At 32.5% G+C, this 14711-nt stretch overlaps 4 protein-coding genes across 4 annotated transcripts; 1 reads left to right on the forward strand and 3 right to left on the reverse strand.

Moving 5' to 3' along the window:
* Positions 1 to 3848: 3848 nt before the first annotated feature.
* Positions 3849 to 9825, forward strand: LOC113797081 (peroxidase-like). Its single transcript, XM_027347401.2, has 5 exons — positions 3849 to 4828; positions 7183 to 8199; positions 8270 to 8561; positions 8621 to 9062; positions 9122 to 9825. The coding sequence occupies exons 1-5, from the start codon at positions 4236 to 4238 to the stop codon at positions 9301 to 9303; spliced, it is 2526 nt and encodes an 841-aa protein (XP_027203202.2). The 5' UTR covers positions 3849 to 4235; the 3' UTR covers positions 9304 to 9825.
* Positions 9738 to 10325, reverse strand: Bet5 (blocked early in transport 5). Its single transcript, XM_027347404.2, has one exon. The coding sequence runs from the start codon at positions 10236 to 10238 to the stop codon at positions 9825 to 9827; it is 414 nt and encodes a 137-aa protein (XP_027203205.2). The 5' UTR covers positions 10239 to 10325; the 3' UTR covers positions 9738 to 9824.
* Positions 10326 to 10363: 38 nt separating this feature from the next.
* On the reverse strand, positions 10364 to 11414 carry LOC113797082 (mediator of RNA polymerase II transcription subunit 21-like). The gene has a single exon (XM_027347402.2). The coding sequence runs from the start codon at positions 11270 to 11272 to the stop codon at positions 10604 to 10606; it is 669 nt and encodes a 222-aa protein (XP_027203203.2). The 5' UTR covers positions 11273 to 11414; the 3' UTR covers positions 10364 to 10603.
* An 84-nt stretch (positions 11415 to 11498) lies between these two features.
* Positions 11499 to 12351, reverse strand: LOC113797083 (COX assembly mitochondrial protein homolog). The gene is made up of 3 exons (XM_027347403.2): positions 12114 to 12351; positions 11944 to 12048; positions 11499 to 11876 (listed from the first exon to the last, which is right to left on the reverse strand). Exons 1-3 carry the CDS (start codon positions 12262 to 12264, stop codon positions 11638 to 11640), a joined length of 495 nt encoding a protein of 164 aa, XP_027203204.1. The 5' UTR covers positions 12265 to 12351; the 3' UTR covers positions 11499 to 11637.
* Between the last annotated feature and the right edge of the window lie 2360 nt (positions 12352 to 14711).

Genomic DNA, 14711 nt, shown 5'->3' on the forward strand with positions numbered 1-14711 from the left:
TTCATTTGCGGATCAGGATCAGCATGGATGAGCCGGTGTGGTACGACGATATGTGTTTGTGTGTGTGGATTAGTTATAATTATAATTTAAATGCCATAATTATCATCATCATCATCGACAACATTAGTTCATGCGTGATTGGCAAAAACGTTGTATGTTGTGTGTGTGCGTTATGTGGCCAATATGATTGCAATCATAAAGATCGATATTGTCGCTCATCATCATCATCATCATCATCATTTATCAGGTGATGATGATAATAATCGATCACATCAATGTTCATTATTTATCCATCCAAATAGTTTAGTTTTTTAGGAAAAGATGTTTTCAACAAAAAAACATCGGTCAGTATTAAATCATTGATTAAATGATGATCATTTTCTTAAACATTATTAAATTCAATTTGTCGACAATTATTTATTGAAGACGAAGAGAAATGAAAATATTGAATTGAATATTAGAAAAAAATGAGGAAAAACTAATTTTTCATCATATTTAATGAAGCAAATAGCAAGGATGATTGCTCATTATAACTTTCGGATAAAATGTTTTACATCTGATCATCTGATCAATCTGATTTTATTGTTGACTTTTATGGAAAATATCTTTGGATATCCCAAGTATGCATGCTTTTGTATCTAATGACATCGAGGCAATCATTAGTATTGGCCAACGCCAATTGCCTATTTTCCCAACAGAAAAATAAATAAACTAGGGCCAAAAAATTAGTGACCAAATTGATATATTGAAATATTGGACAGGCTTTTTTCTTTTATTTCACATGATTGTGCGGACAGTGGCCAACATTTCGGAAATATCCGGACATTCAACCATGGATCGATGCCTTGAAGCAAGCGAATTTTCAAGCTCATTTTCAATGCAATATTTTTCTTTCTTTGCTTTACCTCAAGCCAACTAACACTGTCATTTGAATGTTTATATAGATAATTCGTGAAAATATTTTCCAACTCAATTGGCCAGATACTTTTGTTCTTTTGGTGTCATGTGACATTGTCGTAAAGGTTCAGGTCAATTTCAATTATTAAATCCAATTCAAGAAACTTTTTTAGTTGGAAAAAATTGTTGTTGGCCAGCAGCAGCATTAGCAATCAGATGCAAAGTGATTTATATTATACAATCATTTTGCAGCAATCATTTCTCATTCATAAAATATCGGCTTAAATCGACAAAGATTAAGTCCTGTCTAAGCACACATTTAAGACTGAAAGCCAGAGTTGAAACAAATTCATCAGATCATTTTCGATTAACCTGGTATCGATTTGAAATCTTTTTTCTACTATATTGTTGTTTAACACATTTCCAAATCATCATCATTATTTTAAATATGACCGATTCATTTGGATAGAATTGGCCATCATCATCCTATTATATGACCAATCAATTTTCCCCTTAACAACATTATATTCACTTTTTGCTGGTGACCATCGCATTATTAATAATGATTATCGTCATCACCAAAAAAAAAGAAACACTGTGCATTATACGAATAGGATCCAAGAAAATTGAAAATTGAAAAAATTACATTGAAATTAACTTTTTTCAAAATTAAAAAAATGAATGAAATGGAGGAAAGAAATTTTCTTCAATAAATCACTATGTTTCTTAATGGCCAAACAATCACAGTAGATTATACTCATTATGCAAATATATTATACTTAAATTGTCTATATTCATTCATTCAATTATTACACCATGATACATTATATATAAAGTCATTTTCATCATTATCATCATCAATTCAATTCAATGATTGTGTGTAACAAAAAAGTTGTACCAGACAATTATTATTATGTGCATATATCATATGGCTGCTGGCATCAAACAGTAACCATACATTTTTTCTTTTCATCATCTGGTCAATCGCTTGTCATCATCATTATTATCGTCATCATCATTTGAATGTTATTATAAAAGAAAAATATGACAATTTAATAAAATAATATCTTCCTGACATATGTCAAAAATTGAAAAAAACATCAACCAATAAGACACGCAATAACACGTGTTTATTTTTTTTTCTTTTGAATGAGACAGAACTGAAAACAATAGAAAACATCTATTTGGCCCTGAGGTGTACAGATTATTTATTAAAAATATGATTATTTTAATTATCTTTATCGTCAAGTGAGTGATGATGATGATTCTCCACAAAATATACGTCAAACAAAAAAGCCGGTTATCGATTTTGATTTGAAAAAATTTAATTTGGTCGTCTAAATAAAATTTACATTGTTTGATTTAGGGTGAGAGTGATTCAAAAAGGCTTCCAAGTGGTGGCGGTATACACGGTAAGTGTTAGTGTTATGTTGTGAAAATGAATCTGAATTAGTGTTCAGAAAAAGTCTGGTAGTGTGTTGGTTATCATTAAGGAAATCATCATTATCATCATCAATCGTCAATCGTAATCATCATGTTTCAAATCATTTTGGATTCGATCGACATTTATTTCCAGCCATCAGACCAGGTTGTTTGAACAGCGAAATCAGTAAAGAAGAAAAAATGATCCTTTCTCCATCTATCTTTATCTTGCCTGTTCTCTCTTTCATTATGTTCATTTACTCATTCGGTGTTTTTAATTTTTGAATTTTGATTAGTTTGAAAATATGAAATTTTCTTGAAAGCAAAAAAAATTTTCCTAATATGCATGTGTTGTTACTGTGGCTTAAATAAATTTTCTTTCCCTTCCTCAGATATGCCCGTTTGTGATTGTCACCAATTTGATTTATCATTTCAATTTATAAATGATAACTAAAAAAGAATGGTTGACATTTAGGCGGCGGTTAGATAGATAGATCGATGGTTATGGTCCTAAGGGCATCTCTCCTGTATGTTTCTTTCCTCGTTGCTTGTGTGAAGTGTCCAAATCTGGATTGTGGATTTCAAAATTGCTGAATCATTTATCCGGTTATAAGCGAGAAAAAGATCGTTATCACGACGGATTGATGAAAAAAAGTGAAATTCATCTTTTACGGATGAAATTCGGAAAAAGAAATCCGATTGGAAAAATACCATTGAAAAAATAAAGGATAATGGAGATAACTGGATATCGGACAAATTTATCTTTTTTTCATGTTGTTCGAAATAATTAGCAGAAATGACCAAACACAAATAAAAACTTTCCGCCCTTTTTTGATAAACACCTACCGTCATACATATTATTTTAGGTTGCAGCTGCAGTTTTTTTGCTTGCTGTTTTCAACCAGGTTTTATTGGATTTTGTTTTTTGGTGGTTTTTGTTTGAATCATAACATTTTTCTTGTTCTCTTTATCAATTTGTTTCTCTCTCCGTTTTATTGTTCCTACCCGCTTGCATTCATATACAATGTATATGAAGTTAATTTAAATTAATTTTTTTTTGATTTTGATTTTGAAAAAGAAAAGAAAAGAGCAATGTACATTGATGATTGGTGATGAAGAAAAGTATGGCCATTGCAGCAACAGCGACGAAAATTTTTTTCTACTGTTGTTGTTTTCGGATGTTCGGAAAGACTGTTCCAAAAACAAGAAGAAATCTCTCACTCTCTCTCTCTCTATCTCTCTCTATGTTTATCAGTTTTGATTTTGGCGCCTTCTTTTTTGTTGTTCATTTGGATCACCCAAATAGTCTAGTTTTGTTCTGAAATTAACAACAAGCAATTTTTGAAAAAAAGAAAAAGTAAATGCAATCTCTTTAGAAATGGATTGGATGTTTTGGGGAGGAGGGGAGGGGGAAATGGAAAAAAGTTGGTTAAATGAAGGTAAGTGAAAGATACAACAGCAAGTATCTATCCATTTAAAAACATTCAGATATGCAAGGAAGGAAAAAAGATTCATTCATTCATTTTTGCTACTGATCAATACATGTGCAATGCATAAAAGTCAGCAACATTAGTTGTCTATTTCTTCAGTCTAGTCTTCGATAATGATGATGATGATGTGTTGTGTGTGTGTTATTCCCATATGTTAACCGGCAACATTTCAAACAACATTTATGGATGATGTTTGCCATTTAAAGATAAATTTTTCAAATAATAAACCCTCCGATTCCTATTGAATTTTGTGAATAGCGAAGAAGATTCAGAATACAAAGAATCCATGTTGGTTGTGTTTGGTGTGTGTTTGTTTTGTTTCATGAATTGATTGTTTGTTTTTGGGTGAAAAGAAAAATTAGTAGTGATTTCATAAGCAAAAGTATTCGTTTCTTTCGACAACAACAAAAAAACTAAACAGAAAGAATGGTGAAAAGAACAGATAATTGGAACCATGTAAATATGGTTGGCATAATGATTGTGATTGAAATAATATTTTATTGTTCTACATTTATACAAGCAGCTTTATATCCAGCCGCATCAAACATTATAGAATCGGGCGATACGTTTTCCTATTTATCTGGTGTTAATCCTTATGAATTACATAATGCGGATCCATCAGCAACATATCATGAATCATCTTTTGCTGTTGCACCCGGTGTACTGCCCGAATTCGATAATGGCTATGATGGATTTGATTATCGCAATGAATATTCGCCAAAATTATCGACAATTTTTAAAAAATATTTAAAACGTCCCTCAATCATCCCGCATGAAGATAACTGTCACTTACATGATGATCAATACGGCCATTATGGTCATCAATATGATGTTGATATTGGCGAACATGAAATGAGCTATGCTTTTCAAAAAGCCGGCTTAAAAATCGAAGAATATGAACGTGCTAATCAAGAATATTTGGCAAGTGATCCACGTGGTTTGAATTTTAGTGCCTATGTTTATGTTGCATCATTACATTCCAAATATAATGAATTTGTCACCAAAGTTTTGAAAAATAAGTAAGTTTTTTTCATTAAATTTTCACTATCATTTGTGACTATGATCTATAGTAGAGTGAGGTTAGGTTGATGACTATGTCTATGACTGTGATTCATAGTTGAGTGAGGTTAGGTTGATGACTATGACTGTGACTGTGATTCATAGTTGAGTGAGGTTAGGTTGATGACTATGACTATGACTGTGATTCATAGTTGAGTGAGGTTAGGTTGATGACTATGACTATGACTGTGATTCATAGTTGAGTGAGGTTAGGTTGATGACTATGACTATGACTCATAGTTCACTTAGGTTAGGTTGATGACTATGACTATGACTATGATTCATAGTTCACTTAGGTTAGGTTGATGACTATGACTATGACTATGATTCATAGTTCACTTAGGTTAGGTTGATGACTAATTATCAGTTTTTTTGCTTAAAAATTGTCCCTTCAAGTTTGACTTTGAAGAAAAAAGCAAAAAAACAAACAAATTCAAATATCCAATTGACCAAAAACCCAAAATAAATCAATGTCCAGATAATCAATTTTCGAATGATAGTTAACCTAGTTTGTTATGAATTGATTACTAAGTTTTCGTTATGGTTTGTTTTTGTTTTTTTTTCACCAGAAAAAAAATTACTAAACTTAAAAACAAAATTATAATTGCTAAACAAAATATTCTTTAGCTATTTTGACCATTCATTGTTTTTGGTGAATTTTAATTTTTCTGACCTTTTATCTGATTTGTTTCAATTTTTCTCAATGTTATGCATATATACATTGGAAAACAGGAGAAAAAAGTCACTATCTTCATTTGAAATCACAAGTGATCACAGTTGAAACAATCAACCAACAACAGTTAGAAGAAAATATGCAAAAAAGGGTTGGATCTTTTTTTGTTTTGTTTTTTGATTTTAATTTTTGTTCGCATCGATAATGATATCCATAAGTGGGCTTGTTTGTTTTTGTCTGTTTGTTTGAGGATGATCATATCGGGCAATCGGGTTGTTTGTTTGGGTCCATTTCATTGAAAATGTGACCAAGACAAAAACCGAAGGAAAAATGAAAAATTTTTCTTTATGCTTGTCGATAAATGAAGCGAAGGGAGTCAACCTAACCTATTATATGAAATTCAGTTTTTTTCGCCAGTTCATGTTTTTTGTTGTTGTTGTGTACAACATATCATGATGATCATTATTATTATTGGTGGTGATGATGATGCTCAAGTTATTCAAGTCATTATAATCAAAAAAAATTTCAAGCAAAAAACATGACTTATTACAAACATATCCAATTGATAATGGACAAAATCTTTAATCATCATTATCATCTTATAACATCATCATCATCATCTATTTCAGTCAGATAGCATGGGTTATGAAGTTAAAATCAAAAAAAGTTATTTATACAACCAACAAAATATATACAGATATTACATGTAGTAATAATTCATAGTCGATTTTCAATTTTGTTGATTTCAATTTCCTCTCGCCTAAAGAAATGATGATGATGATCGTCGGCGTTGTTGTTGGTTGGATGTTTACCATTTTGTTTTGTTTTTTCTCTTTCTTCCAATTTGATAATAATCAAAGACAAAATTAAACGAAGAAGACACACTTTGAAAATGTTCATTTTTGAATTTCTTAATTTTTTTCTTGTTTTCGATCAATTTATCGATCCAAAAAAATTGATGATCGTGATTGTTTGAGTGCGATTGATTCATGATGTTGATCGGGGTTGTTGTTTTTTTCATGAAATTGTCCACCACCACCTGATCAAATTGTTTAATGTTAATTTTTTTGCTTGCTTGCTTCGAGGCAAGAAGTAAAGATGTTTTTTTTGGTCCGGATATAAATTGAGTAGTAATATGATAATCTCGGTAGCTAAAAGAAAAAACATGTTTATTTCAACTGAAACGAAATCAAAAAAAAACAAAATCATTGAATTGGACTCTTCGATAAAAGCATCCGCATCTCCCTTTTTGATTTAGCTTTCCCTTTTTTTGCTATTTAAATAAACCGATAAGTGATTTCCGAATTAGAAAAAATGATTAGAAATGTGAAGAAAACTTGAAAAACATGAACCATTTTTGTTTTTGTTTGTGAGGACTGAAACATTTCGGAAAATACAAAAATATCATGGATTGCAATGAGTAAATGTAACATGTTTTGAATACACTTTAAATATAGTTATCATCGATTATAAGATGCGGTGTGTTCGCCATCCTCTATCGATGACAAATGACAAATATGGTTATGGCCTCAATTTCTTTTCTGACTTGATCAATTGATGATTGATAATATTAGTAGATCAGATAGGAAAATGACCTTGTTTTCAGATGAATAATGAACAAAATTAATTATTTTATCAAAGGAAATGTTTATCACGTAAGATGATAGCCACTAAATTGCCCAAAGTTAAAATACCACCGAATCCATGGAAAAAGCAAAAATATTGTGAAATGCAATCACCAGTTTCGCTGACAACCTATTGTCATCCGGATGAACCATACAGACGCATCGATGGCAAATGTAATAATCTGATGAATACTAATCTTGGTTCATCGTTTCATTGTTATCGACGATTATTACCGCCGGATTATGCTGACGGTATTCATCGAATTCGCTTGGGTGTCGACAATCGTCCATTACCGTCACCTCGTTTGATTACGCAGTTATTGATGCCCGATTTAGATCTGAACGATCCATCACTATCGGCATTACATTTATCATGGGGACAAGTTGTGGCTCACGATACTTATCGTACTATACAGAATTTAGGATTGGCAATCGATTGTTGTCGATTAGTAAATCCGGCTACAAAGGCACAGGCTGCCAGTTCATATAAACCAAGTCATGTATTTTTGGATCCAGCTGGCAATAAAGTGCCGATACCACATCCGGAATGTTTACCAATCACTAATTTCATTCCCAACAAAGCGACTGAAATGTTTAATCAAATTTGTTTGAATACCGTTCGATCGATTGCTTGTAATACTTGTAGTCTGGGACCTAGAAATCAAATGAATGCTGCCACTCAATTATTAGATCTTTCTCATGTTTATGGCGGTAATCTCATCAACAATTCGGAATCATTACGAACCTATATTGGCGGACAATTGTTGACAGATTTTGCCAAAAATGGTGAAATCAGAATGGTGCCAATGAGCGGTAAACATGACACAGATACATTGGATCTGACACCATGTAATCCACCATTGAATAAACCCAACATTGGTTGCTTCCGTACTGGTGATGGTATGCGAGGCAATCAAAATCCATTTATTGCATCGTTGCAGACTTTGATCATTAAACGCCATAATCATCATGCTGCTGGACTTCATTTGGTCAATAGCCATTGGTATGATGAACAGCTATTCCAAGAGGCCAGGTATATAATTAATAAGCCATATAATCAGACAGACATTTTTCAACATAATTTCATTCATTTTCTCCCATAGACGTTTGACGATTGCCGAAATAGTTAAAATCCATTTTGATGAATACATTCCGCTAGTGTTGGGCAAACGATTAATGAAATATTTTCATTTGAATGTTCGAAGCCATGGTTATACTAAATACAATCCACATATTGATCCATCTAGTATTCAGGAATCCGGTACTAGTGCTATGCGTTTTGGACATAGTCAAACACGATCACTTTATAAAGTAATCTACGATAATCATGTTCACAAAACAACCATCATGCTCAAGGATCGTTTTTTCAACATGGTTGAAGTTTGGAAAGGACAAGTAGGTTATTTGATTACAAACTACAAATTAATGTTAATGTTTTTATTGTTGAATGCTAGATTACACCGATTGTTCGTGGCTTATTAGCCGAATCGGCCAAGAACATTGATCCTTATGGTGTTATTGATATAAAGGATTTTCTATTTTTCAATCCAAGACGACCATCTATCGTCGATTTGTTTTCGATTAATGTGAATCGTGGTCGTGATCATGGAATACCAGCCTATGTTTATCTATTGCAATATTGTACTGGTTATGAAGTTCATTCGTGGAAAGATTTGGAAAAGTTTATGCCTGCCAAAAAAGTAAAATCATTAAGAAAGGTTTATAGACATTATCGTGATATTGATCCATTTGTTGGCGGATTGATGGAGTATCATCTGAAAGGATCACGTGTCGGTCCGACATTTGGTTGTTTAATAGGCATTCAATTTTATCATTGGAAATATGGTGATCGTTTCTATTTTGAACATGGTGGTGAAGTGGGATCGTTCACACCTGGTAAGTAAAAGTCATCAATATTGCACATTGATTATCATCTAATGGTCAATTTATTACAGCTCAATTACAGGAAATTCGTAAAAAAGCTACATTGGCCAACTTGATTTGTAAAACAACTCATATGGATACTATTCAAGTAAGCCCATTCGAAGAAATATCCACACATAATCCGAAAATACCGTGTGCATCACAACCCGATTTTAATTACGAATTATGGCGTGATGGTTATCTGCATAAATGAAAACATCCATGACCAATCTATTTACCAATGATTAGCACACATCAATCGAATCGAAACCCAATCGGATAAATTTATCCATCCATATTGACCTCTCTCTCTCTCTCTCTCTTATTTTTGAATGCACTGATACTCTTAATCTTTGTACAGCCATATTAAACTACATAACATAAAATAATAATCATAATGATGCACAGAGACTTGTAAACAATTTCTGTTTCTGTTTTTTTAGTCTAAAAATAATGTCAGGCACATTGACCATTAACAGGAATCGATCATTCCATCATATATCACACATATACTTAGCCACCGTTTTTTTCATGTTAATAAACAGAAAAGTCGATTTTTTCTGTTTGTTATCTTTATTTTGAGATGTTCAAGTTTGTTATTTTTTCAATGATTAACCAATATACACACACATACACAAACACAACCCATTTGATTTTTTGCCAATTTTTTAAAAGTTTTTATTTTGCTTTGAAAATTAAGTGAATTATGAAATAATGACAAAATGAAAAATGTTGTTAGGCTTGTTGTTTAATGTTTTGTGCAAGGAATGCGGTCAATTGTTGTCTAAACAATTGTGAATCGATTGTTTTACAGGATGCGATTGCATTTTTCACATGATATTCCACATAGACTCGTTTGTGTAATTGTATCATCATTTCCCGATAGAATTGGCTATCACGTTTCATATCATATGATGTTATCAATACAAATTTAATGCTGGTAGCAAATTCATAGAATACCAGATTATAATCCGATGTTTGATAGAAGAAAAAATTATTATCCATCTGTAATGAAGGGGATATACGCTGTACGAATGATTTCAACGAATATAGGAATCCATACAGAATTTCTGTCGATTTATCCGATGGTGTTAACGAAAACAAACAATTACCGGAGCCATCAAATATGTGAAAATTGTAGATAGCCATCTTGATGATAGGAATCGAATATCGAAGCTTCGTCCAATATCAAAACAATCAAAACAAATACTCTATATCAACCCCTCAATTCGATCGAACGTAGAAATAGCCTATTGAAAAATATGCAATTTGAATTGAAGAAAAAAAACTTTAATTTTTGATTTTTACAATCGATATTATGGAATCAAATCAATTTTAATAGTTAAGTGTGAATAGTGAATGAATGGATAAATTGTACACGATGCACTGTCTCTATAGCTTGGCTCATCAGTAACTGGTATCACAAACATTTATTATGATAAATGAAAGTAAGAGGGTGTTAAAGTGTGTGTGTGTAATATGATGTGAATAAGATTGAATAAAGGATGCTTATATTAGATACGGTCAAGAGTTTGCATTAGAGCAATTTCATCCAAAGCATTTTGGATTAGTTCGAGTAATGTTTCGCCACGTCTGATGACAGCCTCTAGTTCAACTATGCATCGTGCATTATCGTTTTCCAGTTGCCTAATAGATCCGGAATGTATGTCAGATGAGCCGGATTCTGTTTCGAACGTATTGGGTAATGATTCAATTAACGTATCAATATCCTTGGCTGTTCGGGCAATCAGACGGGCAAATAGTTGGCTATTTTCATGTTCATTCGATGATGTTAGGCTGTTTGTTTTGGTGGATAATTTGTCCAGAATTTCTTTGCCAGGTGGATGATGTGGAGATGAACCGATTATGGTGGATGTTGATCCATTCAGGCATGACTTAGATGGTGTGCTTGATGTGGCCGATACTTTGTGATCCTTGGTGGAACTAGCATCGAGCAAGGATGAATTGATATTGTCATCACTATTGGCTGGATTGTTGGTCGCATTACAGGATTGTGATGATTGTTGATTTTGTTTGTTGATGCTATTCAATTCAGCAAATGGTGATTCTTTCGCATACATCTGTAATACGCCAATACTGTTGCAAAAATTTTCCGCTTGAAGATTCACAGCATCTTGTAGCTGAGTCAAGCGATCGGCAGCCATTCTTTGCCAATTTTGCATTTATTTCTGATCGATCGCCGAGTGTATGTTGTTAACAATTCAAAGAAACAATCAACAAGACAAAATTACCAAAAGATAGCCAAATTTCAGGATAGAAGAATATAGCAATATAGCAATATGGCCAAAAACAAAATCAATATCAACAAAACAGACAACACAACAGTCTCACTGCAGTGTGTGTGTTGGCAAACCATCGTGATGAGCTATTCATATAGAACGAATGACATTCGAAATCAATTTGGATGATATAATTTGAATCAATAATCATTAAGGGCACTGTACAACATTCATCAATTATACAAAATTCTACATTATTATCAATTACAACAACAAAATGCTCATTGACCGAGCTTTTATAATAATTGTTAAGCAGTTTGATTGGCCGCATCATTATTATTCGCATCCTTATTGTGACCGATTTTTCTGTTACGTTTGATACCAGTCGAACGAAATTCGGCTCGTTGTTTGAGGTAGATTTCTTTGCATTCATTTACGAATTGTTTATCGTTAAACCAATGATTCAAACATTGTTGATAACGATTATTTTCCTCACGACATTTGAACACCATTGCCATAGCGTTGTCCAAACAACATTGATCGAATGCTGAAGAACATGTTAGCAAAGTAAAAAGTTAGACAAATCACAATCAAACAACCATTGAAAAACAGACCTTTCTTTTCTTCCGAACATTTGTAAATTTTCGAACGTTCACGCACCAATTTCGGTATCATTACTTCGATTTCAACTTTTCTAAGCGTTCGATCGGATGGATCACCTACAATATCGAATCAAAAGAAAAAAATCGAAAAACAACATCCACTCAAAACATTCCAAACTCACCTAAACCCATCGGACCATGTGTTAATTTAGCTGAAACAACATTTTTGGTAGCCGATCCATTATCACTGTGAGATTGATCACCATCATCATGGATATTTCCATTCATCTTATCAGCATTCATGTTCTGCATATGGTATTTGTTTGAAAACATTCAATTATGCAACTAAATTGTAATTGAATGTAGTGTTATTGTTGTATTGTTGTTTGAGCCAGAAAAATAAATTCGAAAACATGTGATATTCATGAATATGATTTTGTAAATTTCATAACCAGATGGCGTACAATGCTACATGTTTAAATACATGAATTCCAAGCAATTGATCATGTCCGGTTCTATAGAAAAATATTTAAAATATGATTGATTGATTCAATGAAAAAATCCCGATAACAACAGTTGAAAGATGTTGGCTGTTTCGAATGATGTTTGATTCCCGCTTTATTTTTTTCTGGTGGAAAAATTCTGCATGTAGGAATTGAAGTTTAGTTTCTGTTGTTGTTAATTAAATTAAAATATCCGAAAAGTGTTTGGACAATAAAGATCAGATATAGTAATTTCGGATGGCTATGTTTGGCCAAACATCAAGTTCATAATCTCTCTGGAGAGAGAGAAAAAAAAATTTTGTCCACTTTAGTTCGAAAAAAAAGTTGAGAAGCCTCAAGGATTTTGGAATAACGCAAGCGCGTGTAGATCATAATGAAGATGGTCTATGGATCATCATCATCATTATTCATCCGAACAATCGTCAACAAGCCAACCAACCAACAATGTTTGATATATCCATTTGATAATGAATATAGTGAATTGGGTGGAGTTTCAAACAAAACAAGAAAATTATTTTTTCGGTTCAGCGTCAACCATTTTCATTGATATTTTCATTTTTTAATTTCCTAAGAATCCAGATAGCCAAGTGATTTTTTTCGTTGTTCACTTTATCCACCAACTGCTATTAGTTTTTTTTGGTTGAAAATATATCTCGAGCTTGAGATGTGTCACATGAAAAAAGCCTGTGTGTGTGTGTGACTGGCTGTCTAGTCAAATTAGAATCACTTCGGTTCACTTTTGGGTTCAGTTCAGCATTTCTCTCTGTTTGGCCGGATCAAATTATACTTGACAGAAGAATTTGTGAACCAAAAAACGATTCATTGATTTGTGCGATGCGATGATGTTCACCAGCCATCCAACAACATTAATATCGACCGACAATTATAATTATCCATGAAAATAAAACAACAACAATGTTCTTTGACCAACGTCAGCATTTTCAAAAAACGACGACAATCAAGATAGCATTGTTGTGTTTGGGCATCATCATTACTAAGACAAATCGGCCAAGCCAAATAAGAATAGGAAAAAGAAGAAGGAGAAACAAAACCTCGTTTTAAATCTTTGAATCATCAATTACTCGGGCCAGCGAAAACAGTGGAAAAAGAATCTCAAGAATCCTTTTGTAGGTGGTACGAAATCGAAATCAAGTTGCGATTGTTTTTTGTTTGGTTTCTGGATAGAAAGGGAAAATAACATTAAATGGTCAACACAACCGAATGAAAACTGACCAGCAGAAATAATTTTTGATCATTCATGTGTAGGGGTGGATGATATGCTGGCATGATTTTTCTATTGCAAACAATATCAATGTCATCAATATATAAACAGCCAGGCAAAGCGAATGGCAAGGAATATAGTTTTTCCATTAGATTTATTCATGCAAGGCTCTCACTCTGTGTGCATTTACAATTTCAATCAACTGACTAGCTGAATGACTGTGCTGCTCTGCTTTACTAATCGATTAATTTAATTTAATTTAATTTTCAAGATTCATTCACTTGTTTAGAAGCTAAACTTTTTTGGTTGCAATTTAATCAAGGAGAAAAATTATAACCATCAAACACACACAATCAATGAATTTGTAATGGTATTGTCGGGCTAACCAGAGAGAGAAAATGGTAAAGAAAAACCACTGCCTGGAAATTTGTTAAATTTTTTTTTGACAATTTTTTTCAAATTGGCTACCATAAGCATCGATTTGATGATGATTGTTGATATGCAAATCCTTTGGGCTAAATTATTGTCGATTGAATTCTTTGGTTAGCAAAAAAAGATGTTTTTTCAATTTGATTGATTTGATCATTGATTCAATGTGTGTGCAGTTTCCATGATGACGATGAAAACAATGTTCTATTCAATGTAGCCAAATATGAACTTGGAAATTTAGTTTGTTTTTTTCACAAATTCTTTCCACAGAAGATTGCAATTTGCATAATTCAGTTTCTTTACTTGAAATTTTGTTTTGTTTTTTTGGATTTCGGATTTCGAATACAAAATAGGAATCGAAAGAAAAAAAGAGTTGCTGTATGATGAAAAGCCTGAGGATGTTCATCAGATCATAAAAAGGAAAAGAAAGGGAATAAGCAAGCTTAACTCGTTAGTTAACAAAAGGGTAAAAAGCGAAATAAGAAAGGGGAAATTTTGGATAGAAAAGAGAATTGACAATTCTTTTAATTCAAACATTCATTACGGATGATTACACTACAGTGATGATGCTGATGTTGAAAACTTTGGTCTATATTCATCATTATAGGGAGAGAGAAAGGATTTGA

The sequence above is a fragment of the Dermatophagoides pteronyssinus genome, unplaced genomic scaffold (assembly GCF_027571235.1).
Source record: "Dermatophagoides pteronyssinus isolate colony J.1.1.1.1 unplaced genomic scaffold, Derpt_VIB-CSIC_2022.12 sq0005, whole genome shotgun sequence".
NCBI classification, from domain to species: domain Eukaryota; kingdom Metazoa; phylum Arthropoda; class Arachnida; order Sarcoptiformes; family Pyroglyphidae; genus Dermatophagoides; species Dermatophagoides pteronyssinus.